This window comes from Chiloscyllium plagiosum, chromosome 15 (genome assembly GCF_004010195.1).
Source record: "Chiloscyllium plagiosum isolate BGI_BamShark_2017 chromosome 15, ASM401019v2, whole genome shotgun sequence".
In the NCBI taxonomy this organism is placed as follows: domain Eukaryota; kingdom Metazoa; phylum Chordata; class Chondrichthyes; order Orectolobiformes; family Hemiscylliidae; genus Chiloscyllium; species Chiloscyllium plagiosum.
In genome coordinates this window covers 54,471,729-54,485,586 of record NC_057724.1, presented here as the reverse complement: position 1 = coordinate 54,485,586, position 13,858 = coordinate 54,471,729, and the positions used below count along the sequence as shown (strand labels likewise).

Here is a 13,858-nt window from a genome sequence, read left to right as displayed (position 1 = left end):
CAAAACTTGACCTATTCTTGGGAAATAAGGCAGGGCAGGTGACTGAGGTGTCAGTGGGGGAGCACTTTGGGGTCAGCGACCATAATTCTATTCGTTTTAAAATAGTGATGGAAAAGGATAGACCAGATCTAAAAGTTGAAGTTCTATATTGGAGAAAGGCCAATTTTGACGGTATTAGGCAGGTAGAGGGACGGCTGGAAAATGGGAAGCTTTCAGAAATGAGATAACAAGAATCCAGAGAAAGTATCATCCTGTTGGGGTGAAAGGGAAGGCTGGTAGGTATAGGGAATGCTGGATGACTAAAGAAATTGAGGGTTTGGTTAAGAAAAAGAAGGAAGCATATGTCAGGTATAGACAGGATAGATTGAGAGAATCCTTAGAAGAATATAAAGGAAGTAGGAGTGTACTTAAGGAGGAAATCAGGAGGGCAAAAAGGGGACATGAGATAGCTTTGGCAAATAGAATTAAGGAGAATCCAAAGGGTTTTTACAAATACATTAAGGACAAAAGGGTAACTAGGGAGAGAATAGGGCCTCTCAAAGATCAGCATGATGGCCTTAATGTGGAGCCACAGAAAATGGGGGTGATACTAAATTAATATTTTGTATCAGTATTTACTGTGGAAAAGGATATGGAAGATATAGACTGTAGGGAAATAGATGGTGACATCTTGCAAAATGTCCAGATTACAGAGAAGGAAGTGCTGGATGTCTTCAAATGGTTAAAGGTGGATAAAATCCCCACGACCTGATCAGGTGCACCTGAGGACTCTGTGGGAAGCTAGATAAGTGATTGCTGGGCCTCTTGCTGAGATATTTGTATCATCGATAGTCACAGGCGAGGTGCCGAAGACTGGAGGTTGGCAAATGTGGTGCCACTGTTTATGAAGGGCAGTAAATACAAGCCAGGGAACTATAGACCGGTGATCCTGACCTTAGCAGTGGGCAAGTTGTTGGAGGGAATCCTGAGGGACAGGATGTACATGTATTTGGAAAGGCAAGGACTGATTAGGGATAGTCAACATGCGTTTGTGCATGGGAAATCATGTCTCACGAACTTGATTGAGTTTTCTGAAGAAGTAACAAAGAAGATTGATGACAGCAGAGCAGTAAATGTGATCTATATGGACTTCAGTAAGGCGTTCGAACAGGATCCCCATGGGAGACTGATTAGCAAGGTTAGATCTCATGGAATACAGGGAGAACTAGCCATTTGGATACAGAACTGGCTCAAAGGTAGAAGACAGAGGGTGGTGGTGGAGGGTTGTTTTTCAGACTGGAGGCCTGTGACCAGTGGAGTGCCACAAGGATCGGTGCTGGGTCCTCTACTTTTTGTCATTTACATAAATGATTTGGATGTGAGCATAAGAGGTACAGTTTGTAAGTTTGCAGATTACACCAAAATTGGAGGTGTAGTGGACAGCAAAGAGGGTTACCTCAGATTACAACAGGATCTGGACCAGATAAGCCAATGGGCTGAGAAGGGGCAGATGGAGTTTAATTCAGATAAATGTAGGGTGGTGCATTTTGGGAAAGCAAATCTTAGCAGGACTTATACACTAAATGGAAAGGTCCTAGGGAGTTTTGCTAAACAAAGAGACCTTGGAGTGCAGGTTCATAGCTCCTTGAAAGTGGAGTCGCAGGTAGATAGGATAGTGAAGAAGGCAGTTGGTATGCTTTCCTTTCTTGGTCAGAGTATTGAGTACAGGAGTTGGGAGGTCATGTTGTAGCTGTACAGGACATTGGTTGGGCCACTGTTGGAATACTGCGTGCAATTCTGGTCTCCTTCTTATTGGGAAGATGTTGTGAAACTTGAAAGGGTTCAAAAAAGATTTACAAGGATGTTGCCAGGGTTGGAGGATTTGAGCTATAGGGAGTGGCTGAACAAGCTGGGGCTGTTTTCCCTGGAGCGTCGGAGGTTGAGGGGTGACCTTATAGAGGTTTTCAAAATGATGAGGGGCATGGATAGGATAAATAGTCAAAGTCTTTTCCCTGGGGTCAGGGAGTCCAGAATTAGAGGGCACAGGTTTAGGGTGAGAGGGGAAAGATATAAAAGAGACCTAAGGGGCAACGTTTTCACGCAGAGGGTAGTACGTGTATGGAATGAGCTGCCAGAGGATGTGGTGGAGGCTGGTACAATTGCAACATTTAAGAGGCATTTGGATGGGTACATGAACAGGAAAGGTTTGGATGGATATGGGCTGGGTGCTGGCAGGTGGGACTAGATTGGGTTGGGATATCTGGTTGGCATGGACAGGTTGGACCGAAGGGTCTGTTTCCATGCTGTACATCTCTATGACTCTATGTCTGATATTTCAAATGAAGTTACATAGGATTACATTTGATATTACATATGGAGACTGCTACTTGGCAAATCTTTCTGCTAGCCTTCCAGAAGTAGCCTTAAACTCTATAGGAGAAACATTGATAAATGAAATTTTGTTTCATAAAATAATTATTACTCAATGTTAACCTGACATTCACCAGGCACAGTGAATTTCTTAACTAGCTCCACTCTTAAATTTCCTGAAGCTTGAGCATGGACTAAGACGTTAAATATAATCTGACTTACCTAAACATGGATGAACATCCAACTAGAGATACCCAATAGGAAGATAATTATTTGATTCACAGAATCAGAAACATTCAGCATAATAGGAGACCATCAGTCCATTGAGCCTGTGCTGACTTCTTGAAAAATCAGTTCTGCTTAATCACACATCTCTGCTTTTTATCAAATACCTCGTATATTTATCATCCTCAAACCTCTGCCCAAATCCCTTCCAAAAATATTTATGAAATACACGACCTTTGCAGAGAGAACTTTCCAGTTCTTAACAGCTCATTTTTGGTGAGATAATCTGCCAATGATTTTGAATCGAAGACTTTTGAATATTAACCATGGTGGATGTTATTAAATATTTTAGCTTGAAAATCTCAATTAGATCTCCTCTTACCCTTATATTCTGCAAGAAATACCGTAACTTAGCTAACTTTCTCCTCGTAACTGAAGTTCCATAACCCCTATATCTACAAAACTGGCTTTTAAAAAATACTCACGAAGCTTTTAAGGGCGGCATGGTGGCTCAGTGGTTAGCACAGCTGCCTCACAGCACCAGGGACCCAGGTTCGATTCCAACTTCAGACGATATGTAAGTTAGGTGCATTAGTCAGGGGTAAATATAGGATAATAGGCTAGGGGAATGGGTCTGGGCGGGTTACTCTTCGGAGGGTCAGTGTGGACGTGTTGGGCTGAAGGACCTGTTTTCACACTGTAGGGATTCCATGATTCTTTTCTATGATTTTAATTGACAAGTGCCCGGGATGGCATGGTGGCTCAGTGGTTAGTACTGCTGCCTCACAGCAAAAAGGTCCCAAGTTCGATTCCAGCCTCTGGTGACTGTCTATGTGGAGTTTGCACATTCGCCCCGTGTTCATGTGGCTTCCTCCAGGTGCTCTGACTTCCTCTCAGTCCAAAGATGTGCAGGTCAGGTGAATTGGCCATGCTAAATTGTCCATAGTGTTAGGTGCATTAGTCAGAGGAAATGGTCTGGGTGGGTACTCTTCGGAGGGTCGGTGTGGACTTGATGGGCTGAAGGGCCTGTTTCCACACTGTAGGGAATCTAATCTAAGTTCAGCACAGGTTCTGCTGCACAAACAATGTTGATTTTTATCCTCCAGGTAGACCATCAAGTATTTGTTATTTATTTTTTAATGGAGCAGAAACTATACAACAGTTGCAAAATGACTTTTGAAGGTGGAAATTAATTGCTCCATTTTTGGATTTGCTTTGTGCAAGATTGTGATGGCAAAGAAAAATAAAAAAAAGACTAAAAATTGTAAGCAGAGAATTACCTCCACAATATCGTCATCAAAGAGCAACCAGAAACCATGGCTCTTTACAATGGTGATATAATGTCCACGATTGGGACCACTAGAAGGAAAAGCATTATGTATTATTATTGGTGAACCTAGTTGCACTAAATCAGATTACAAGTGGTGTAATGTTAGAAATGTATAACATGTCAAAGTGATGAATAAAGTTATTGTGAATTCATAAAAATGACTAAATGCAAAGCTTCAAAGTGCTGGTGATAACTACAGAATAGCTACAGACAGAAAGAAGACTTTTGGCTAATGAAGAGTCATCTGACTCAAAACATACCTCTGCTTTCTCTCCACAGATGCTGCCTGACTTGTTGAGTTTCACCAGCAATGTGTGTTTGGGTTTCAGATCTATAGCAGTTGCAGTTTTATTTTTGTGAGCATCTTGGCTCTTTGCAAGAGAAATTCAGCTCGTCCCACTCTCCAGTCCCTTCTGCAAACTTTTTCTCTAGGTGCTTTTCAAATTCCATTTTAAAAGCTATGATTGAATCTGTCTCCACCACACACTTGGGTCCATGATTCCAAACCTAACCACTCGCTGTCAAAAAAATTTTTTCCTCAAGTCACCATCTTCTTTTTTTGTCACTTTTTGTCACATCTGTGGCCTCTGGTTCTTGACCCTTCTATCAATGGAGTAGTAGTTCTTCATTTGTCCTCCTCATATTTCTGAATTTTTCCATCAATTTCTTCTGCTTTAAGAAGATCGATGCTGGCTTCTCTAGTCTATCCAAGAAATGGAATCCTTCATCTCTAGAACCATACTATCAAATGTTTTTAGCTGTCTTTCTAAAGTTTTCACACTCTTCCTAAAGTGTTCTTATCAGAATTAGTGACAACATTTCAGTTGAGGCCAAACCTGAGTTTTATTCAGGTTCATCACAACTTGCTTGGTCTTGCATGCCATTCTTCTACATGGATAGCTTAGGAACCCATCAGCCTTTCTTAACCTGTCTGTCACCTTCAATGATTTGCACACATGCCCCTACCCACAACCCCTACCCTGCACCCCCTTTGGAATTGTAGTATTTATTTATATTTTGATAGCAAGAACAAAGAGAGGCATATCACTTCACTCTTCTCTGCATTGAATTTCATCTTCCTGGTTTTGAGGATGGAAGATGAATGGATGCAGAATATGAAAGGAGGTATACTTAGGTGTGATTGTGATTTGAGTGTTTGAAAAAAAAACACACTACTGAAGAAACCTTTTCAGGAAATCTTATCCGTTACTTGCTGCTAATGTCCACTCCCATCCTAACCTGTGATCTACACATGCAGTGTCCTGTAGTAGAACCGGATGTGATCAGAAAAACAAAGTCTGGCTGATTGTTTTTTCACCTTGCTGGCCAATTATGCTCAAAGGTGGAAATTTGTAGCAAAATCAATGAGCTACTTTCTTGTAAGGAATCAACTCACTGCCTCAAATTCTTTAATTCACATTCAATCTTGAAGCATGTTCTCAACTAATCACAACATTCAATTTTTAATGATTATTTGTTGAAGATCCTGCAGTGGAACGTGTACCATAAAATGGATTTTGGACAGTTTCAAATGAGCATAGGCTCAAAACACAAATTTCCTCAAATGTAATATATTTGTACAGCAAGGTTAAGGGGTAAAGGTCAGGAGATTCAGAAGGAATGGGGAAAAAAAAAACTTTTCCACTCAGCAGGTGGAAAAAATCTGGAATGAACTGTGCGGAAAGGTAGTGAAGGCTGGAAAATTTATAACCTTTAAAAATTATTTGGATGAGCACTTGAAATAGAACATTCAAGAATATGGGACGATTGCAGGAAATTGGGATTAGCGTGCCTTTAGCGGTAGTAATTGTTGGTGCAGACTTGATGGCTGTGCGGTATGACTATGACATACAATGGAAGTCACTGATGAAGTAGCTAGAGATGGATCAGCTTAAGACACTATATTGAGGAAGTCTGCAGCAATGACGAGACAATTGGGCTCCAACAACCACCATTACAACTTTTTTAAAAAAATAAAATTATGGTAGATGCTGGAAATTTGAACTAAAACAGAAAATGCTGCAGAAACTCAGCTGACCTGGCATCCACTGTGGAAGATAAAGAGTTAACATTTTGAGTTTGATATGATTCTTCTTCAGGAATGTGGTTCTGAAGAATTCCCAAATAGATTTGAAACATGAACTCTCTTTCTCTCTCCACAGATGCTGCCAGACTTGTTGGGTTTCTCCAGCACGTTGTGTTTTTATTACAGGCATGCTCCTTTTTGGCGAGTTATGATTCCAACCATTGTAGGGCTCCCTCCTGATTTATACTGACGTCAACTATACCAAGGTTCCCTAACACCACACATAGCCAAAAGCTGACTTGATATTAACAGCACGTGACAATGCTGCTGCTTTAACAAGCTTACATTGTCCTTTGTTATTTTTTTCAAGAGGAGTCATAAAGCAGAGGTTATGATACGTCTGGAAATATATCTACTTGTAAACGCTTTAAAGTTTTTTTTTGAAACACTTGTACAATGAAAGGGGTGTGGCCAGTTCTAATTCAGGGTTTTGTTCTGGTTCAGTCTTAGTAAGCAGTCTGTTTGAAACTGCTGATCAAGTTTTAGCTAGGGACTCAAAGCCCCATACTGATCCTCTCTCTTCCACAATTTCTCTCCTGTAAGAACCTGTTTGATTTTATCTTTTATTGCCAAGGGAGTGTTATGGGATGTTGCAGGAAATCAGAACAGGTCTTTGTTAAGTTGCGTTTTCATGTCAGTTGGGCTTTCAAATAGTTGTTATTCTAAATTTGGTTTTCGTTTGTTCGTGTTTTGTTTAAAACTGAGTGATTTGACCAGCGACGCTGCTCATAAGGTGAATTTTCACCTCACACTTGCTTAAAATAACAAGAAATGTTAGGTTCTGGGCTACCTTGAGGGGGTCTGGCCTGGTCCATAACAAGCAGTCACAAGTCAACTTTGTCCACAGGCTGTAATGAGGTCAGGAGACGAATATTATTGGCAGAATCTAAACTGACCAGAATCTAAACTGGAAATGCCACGAGATAGGATTGTCAATGACACCCTTCATCACTCTTCTGGTGACCAAGAGAAGACCGATGGGATTGTAATTGCCCAGATGAATTTGTCTGGCTTTTTGTGGACAGGACATAATTGTGATATTTTCTACATTGTCAGATAGATACTAGAACAGCTTTATTTGTGATGCAGCTAGTTTTGGAGAACAGGCTTTCAAGTACTACAGGTTGTTATCAGCACCCACAGCCTTTGTTGCATCCAGTGCCTTTAACTGTTTCTTGATTTCATGTGGAGTGGATTGAATTGACTCAAGGTTAGCATCTTCGATGTTGGAAACCTCAGGAAAAAGCCTAAATGGATCCAAATAATTCAGGCTGGTCTCTTGCTCTGATGTACTGGGCTCTCCTATCAGTGAGGATAAGAATATTTCTGCAGTCTTCTCCAGTTAGTTACATAATTGTTAAGCCCCATTTATGAATGTATGCGCCAGGTATGCAGAGTTTTAAGCTGATCTGTTGACAGTGGGATTTTATAGCTCTGCCTATTGAATGCTGCTGCAGTTAGTTTGCATGCCAATTTTCTGGTGTTGTAGCTTCATGAGGTTGATACTTTTTTTTTAAGGTACCCCTGGTGATGCTTCTGACACTTTCCCCATTCAAAGCAGAAATAGATGAAAATATTTATGCAGGAATAACAATGTTGAACTCCTGAATACTTCACCAGTATTACAATGCTTATTTACCATATACTAATCAAGGCTACTGCTTATCATCTTTAATAATGATCTTGTGTAGACAACTTAGCAACTTCTCACTAATAACTTGGTAATTGGATTCTAACAATTGTGCAAGTCCTGTGCCCCCCTTTGTCTTGTCACTTCATTAAGCTGACAACCAAGAGATGAGTCTCTCTGCTTTGTGTCTGGCTATCTGAAAATGCACTAACTTTCCTTAAATGGGAAATATGGGATATCAACCCAGGTGCTTGTTTGCTTCCAATGATTCATGCATGACTTTTCATTGCCTTCCTTTCTGCCATCAGCCAACTGAAGAGATGACTATGAGAAAGCTGTACTAATTTGGGAATATATGCTGCTTTAATCATCTCACTGTAGTCTACATACTTGGAATTTTGTTGCAAGAATTCAACTCTAACAATGCAAGATTGGATCACAAAATAATCTAGCAAATATCTACACTGATTAAATAATGTAAATGTAAATGATTAGAATTCACCCAGTACATTACTTCCATTTACATGCTCATGTACTTGCTTGACAATGCAGGTTAAGTATGACCCAAAAAACAGAAATTGCTGGAAAACCTCAGCAGGTCTGGCAGCATGCATGAAGAGAAATCAGAATTAATGTTTGGGGTCCGGTGACCCTTGCTCAGAACAATTGGAGAGAGGAGCAGAACTTCTTCAAGGTGGGCATGCCTAGAAGAGATGTAGCAGTGAGTTCAATACGAAATAAAAACCGGAAAAACTGCAGATGCTGTAATCCAAATTGATTTACAGCATCCACATTTATTTTGGTTTTTATTCAGATTAAAGTAGGAAATGTTTTACTACAACAAAAAGAATATTCAATGTCAAAATGGAATGTGAATAAAACCATATCAGATCATTGCAACAGGTTTTACAAGAGAGATAGTGGGACAGAACCAAGCAGTTAATTACCTGCCACAGTGAACAACCACAGCTACAAGATCATACATTCGGTCTGGATTAGTGGCATCCCCTGATGTGTTAAAGAGTCTCAACTCCAGGGGAAAAACCACCCTGTAAGAGAGTTTAGTGTATCTATGGAGCTGATCCATGTACTTGAATCTTTTCAAATGCAAAGCAAGAATCATTGGAAGTTTCTTCACCCTCATTCTGCAAAGAATGGAAAAAATAAGATCATGTTGTCATTTCGCACATTTTAATTTGCAACATAAGTGAATTTAAAAGTTCCAAATTTGCTTTGCTAGTAATTATATTTTAACAAAAATCATAACTTTGACTGTGCCAATCTAGTCCCAAAGCTTTCATAATCAGGTTGAAATAATTTCAGGTATCATGGACATGACACAGTAAACAGATGTATAAACTTTAAAGGAAGAAAGTAAGGCACAGTTAGGATTTATCTACAGTATGTTCAGAAAATTCATTTAGCACTTTTCTTCAAGTAGCTTTATCATTAGTAAGCCAACCATTTACTTTATTGTTTAGAAAATTAAAGTGTTCACCTCTTTTGTGCTTCCTGCTTACTGCGACACTGCTCACAGTAGTATTTATATTCACTGCAGAGCGTCTCAGTGTTACTGAATCCTCTGTAGAATAAACAAAATTACTTATTAACAGAGGCACACTTTGGATACATCAAAAAAGTTCTGAAAATTATGAAACACTCTTAATGAAATTAATAAGAAATACTGTTACTACTTGAAACAAAGAGCCTGACTGTATGATTGGCTGCTGTCATTGTTTTACAAGTACCCCATTTTGTTATATCTTTCCCCCAGAAATCTAGATGAATTACAAATCTTGTATAATATGCCAGGTAGTGAGTGCTGGCAAATTATTTGAATTCAAGAGGTATCATAGCCGAGCTCAATCCTCACCTAGACTGTCATTAACATTCATGTGCACTTCTAACCTAAATAACTTTTAAGATAAACTTCACTTTTTCATATCTCCAATCTGTTTCGCTGAAGATTCATTTTTGTTTTTGAAAAAGAAGTATCCAAGGTCCTTACTATGAATCACATTCCGTTTGAATATAATTGCAAAGGTATTTCAGCAAATCAGGTTGTAGAGTCTTGGTGATATCAAGCTTAAGATTTGAAAGCCCACATAATGTTGGAGATGGAAAGAGTGAAGGAAATAACAAGTTCCACAGTTCTCAACTACTAAAAAGAGAAGTAATTTGAATGAATACAATGATACAAGTCTTGGTGTCAACACAATATGGGGTGCAAGGTGTAGGTTTGCATTCTTAAAGTGCAAAAGACTAAAAAAAACAAAACTCAATGTAGCAATGATGTTATGAAATTGAAGGCATGTAGTGTACCTTTAAGAGAGAGTGAATGCTGTTCTGAACTAAAAGCTTACAAGCGCCTATTTATTTGACTAGATGGAAGTCCCAGAGTGTACTGGAAAAGTGAAGATATGTAACATTTGGCTGTGAAATTGATACCCGAGTTGGTTGCTGTTTTGACAACAATTTGAATTTAACCAGTTTAAATTATGCCCCAGGATACTAAAACCCAATCGGATTTGAATTTATTGTTTTGCCATCATCAGCCCAATGAGGAGATCCAATGTTGGGAGTATAAAAATGTGGGCATTTTGAAAATTGGAGAGAGCGCAACTGCTATCAGGACAGATCCAAGAAATTAATAACACTCGCTATTAGAAAGTACCGTTTCATATGAAACATACCCACAGTAAAAAGAAAGGTGACCTAGAGAATTCAGCAACCAGAAGAGCAAAGTCACAGAAGATTACAACAGCTGTTTGGTTTTGAAATTAACTTGATGTAATTTTAATAAGTGTCCTATTGGAACACCATATTGTTATAGAGTTGGAGGCAGGTGATAAACAGTTAAGAAAAAGGGGCTTAGTGTTGTGAATAGTTGTTTAATGTTCACTTTTTGAGTTTAAAAAAATAAATTGATATTCTTCTCTTTAAGTAGTGGAATTTGGAAGTTCTCAGGTTACGGGGCGAGGTGAGCTTTTCTGGGTGTTTGGTTTATTTAACAGAGGGGTTCACTGCCGTGTTGTAACAGTTTGGGGACTCAGTTCTGAGATTTGGATAGATTTGGACAGGTTTAGACAGATCCAGTCTGAGATTTAGACAGATTTGGGGTACAAAAAGTCCCAGTAGGTTTAAACATCCTAGATTTTTAAATAAAACTTCCCAAATTTGCCAAGAAAGTTTAGAAAGACAGAGGAAGGACATACTTTTAGAATGAGCAAATAGGTTACAATTGGATTTAACCAGGGACAAAAGGAAAGCTGAAATTGTAATGAAATTGGTCAAGCACTTGGGTATATCAGAGAAACAGACAAGTGCGGTAGAGTTAGAAAAATTGACATTGTAATTGAGGCAAATGGAGTTAGAAGATAAAGAAAGGGAAAGAAGAGAATGGAGTGAGTTAGAAGATAAAGGGAAAGAAGAGTCAAGTGAGGAGAGAAAAAAAAGAAAGCAAGAGAAGGTTTTTAGCTGAGCAAACAGAGAGAAAAAAAGAGAAAGGGAGAGAAAATTTGAACCTCAGAAGTTGGAAATTTGTCAGGAAAGTCAAGTTAACAGGATGGAGATGAAGCGAGAAGATAATGATATATATAAATATATTAAAACGTTGCCACATTTTGATGAGAAAGATGTCAAAGCTTTATTTCATTTGAAAAATTGGCTAAGCAGATGCAGTGGCCAGAGAACTTGTGGGTAATGCTAGTTCAGACTAAGCTGGTGGGCAGAGCTAGTGAGGTACTTGCAGCACTGTTAGATGAGGGGTCAAGAGATTATGCAAATGTCAAACTACTTTGACATGCTTATGCATTAAGTGCATAGACAGCGGTTCAGAAACAAAGGAGGAACCAGATCAAATTTATGTAGAGTGCAAAAGAATTAAACATTGCAATTTTGATAGTTGGATGCAGGCCTGAAAAATAGATAAGAGCTATGAGGCTCTAAGACAGATTATTCTGCTGGAGTTTAAAAACTCACTTCCAGAGATGATAAGAATACCTGTGGATGAACAGAAAGTTCATGAAATGAGAAGACTGGCAGAGATGACAGATGAATGTGCGTTATTGTACAAGGTGAAATTTAGCTTCTGACTGGAATTTCATCCTGTGAGGAATAGAAATTGAGAGAAGGGGAGATTCTTCACAACAAAGAGTAGAGTACACTGGTAATGGTTTCCCCACATGTGAAAAAGGAAACTGAAGAGGTTGGAAAGGTGAAAGGCCTCAGGTGTTTTCACCGTAATAGAGTGGGACACATAGAATTACAGTGCCGGTGGTTTAAGGAGGGCACTGGGAAAATATGTTTTCACTGCCATAAGGTGGAACATGCAAGATCTCAGCGCTGGTCATTGAAGAAAGGTACTGTGGGAAAAGATGTGGTGAAGAGGCTAAGCCAGTGGGATTAATGAAAGCAGTAAAGGAAACTCCAAGAAAACTCGAGGAACTGCAGGACAGTGCACAGCCTAGGCAGAGGTTGGATATTGAGTTAGTGCCTGATCTCTATAAAGACTTCACCTCTGAAGTATAGGGGGAAAGGGAAAGAAGTTACAATTTTGAGAGATACGGGAGCTAATCAGTCTCTAATAGTAAGAGATGAATGTGTTTGCACTCTTTCTTACATGTTACCCGAGAGAGTGGTTATTTGTGGAATAGATGAACAGAAATTTAACATTCCCCTGTGTAAGGTCAGGTTGGATAGCCAAATGAAGACTGAGGAAATAACAGTGGGAGTGATTGACAGAGTATCAGTTCCAGGAATGCACTTTGTTCCTGGGAACAATTTAGCAGGATTGAAGGTGGGAATGACACCCCCTATTGTGGAGAAGCCAAAGGACCAGGGAACTGAGGAAATAAAAGAAAAATATTCTGAATTTTTTCCAGACTGTATAGTAACAAGATCCCACTATCATAAGTCACAGCAAGAAGCAAAAACTAAAGAGATAGATGAAGGATGTGAGGTTCAGTTAGGTGACACCCCGTTTGATGTAATGCTGCAGGAAAAACCTCAAAAGGTAGAAGGTCAGGCAGAAGTGTTTAGTCAGAGATGTACAGCACAGAAACAGACCCTTTGGTCCAACTTGTCCATGTCGAACAAATATCCTAGCCTAAACTAGTCCCGATTGCCAGCACTTGGCCCATATTCCCTCTTAAACCCTTCCTACTCACATACCCATCCAGGTGCTTTTTAAATACTGCAATTGTACCACTACTTCCTCTGGCAGCTTACTCCATACACGCACCACCCTCCGCATGAAAATGTTGCTCCTTAGGTATCTTTTATACCTTTCCCCTCTCACCCTAAACTTATGCCCTCTAGTTCTGGACTCCTCCACCTCAAAGACTTTCATGCATGTTATGATTTATTGCATATGTCCCCTCCCTAAAACTGAAAGTGGGAACCAATACTTGCTAACCATAATGGATGCATCTACCAGATTTCCAGAGGCAATTCCATTATGGAGTATTAAGGTAAAAAGGGTAGAGGAGTAGTCAGTAGCTTTCTTTACTCGGTAAGGGGTATCCAGAGAGTTTCAATCAGACCAAGGATCTAATTCTACTGCTAGGCTATTTAAGGAAGTCATGGATAGCTTTGGGCATACTGTACTTTAAATCAAGTGCATACTATCCTCGATCCCAGGGAGCTTTGGAAAGATAGCATCAGACCTGGAGACCATGTTAAGAGTGTATTTGTTAGGATTACCCAAATGATTGGGATGAAGGTATCCCATTCATTTTGTTTGCCATTAGGGATATCCCAAACGAATCGAGTAAGGTTGAGTTAACATTCGGACATGAAGTGAGAAGCCCTTTGAAATTAATTAAAGGGCAACTGATAGGACCGAAGTCGGAGATCTCACACATGGATGATGTATCTAAAGTGAGGGACAGATTAAATCAGGTAGGTCAATTAGCTAAATAGCACCTGAAGAGGACACAGCCAAGAATGAAGCAGGTGGCAGATAAAAACTCTAAAATTTGGACGTCTTCCCGTGAGGATGATGTATTAGCATTGTTAACAGTAGTAGGAGATCCCTTTAAAGCCAGGTTTAATGGTCCCTATCATATTGAGAAAAAGTTAAGTCAGGTAAACTATCTGGTAAAAGAATGCCAAATGGAAAAAAGCTTTATCGGGTATATCATGTGAATATATTGAAACCTTACCCATAATAGAGGCAGGGATCTGGAGAAACAGGTGTTACTTACTGCCCCGCAGATTGAGGAATCCAATCCAGATG

At 39.5% G+C, this 13,858-nt stretch overlaps 1 protein-coding gene across 3 annotated transcripts in view; it reads right to left on the bottom strand.

Moving 5' to 3' along the window:
• Window positions 1-13,858, bottom strand: part of LOC122557325 (ubiquitin carboxyl-terminal hydrolase 12-B) — a 66,540-nt gene that overhangs the window by 4,107 nt on the left and 48,575 nt on the right. For 2 of the 3 annotated variants that reach the window (XM_043704907.1, XM_043704908.1), the window contains 3 exons: window positions 9,119-9,202; window positions 8,568-8,765; window positions 3,855-3,933 (listed from right to left, as the gene is read on the bottom strand). In XM_043704907.1, the coding sequence (XP_043560842.1) occupies window positions 3,855-3,933; window positions 8,568-8,765; window positions 9,119-9,202 (361 nt within the window). The remainder of the gene's footprint in view (window positions 1-3,854; window positions 3,934-8,567; window positions 8,766-9,118; window positions 9,203-13,858) is intronic. The other variant, XM_043704909.1, reaches the window with a different exon arrangement.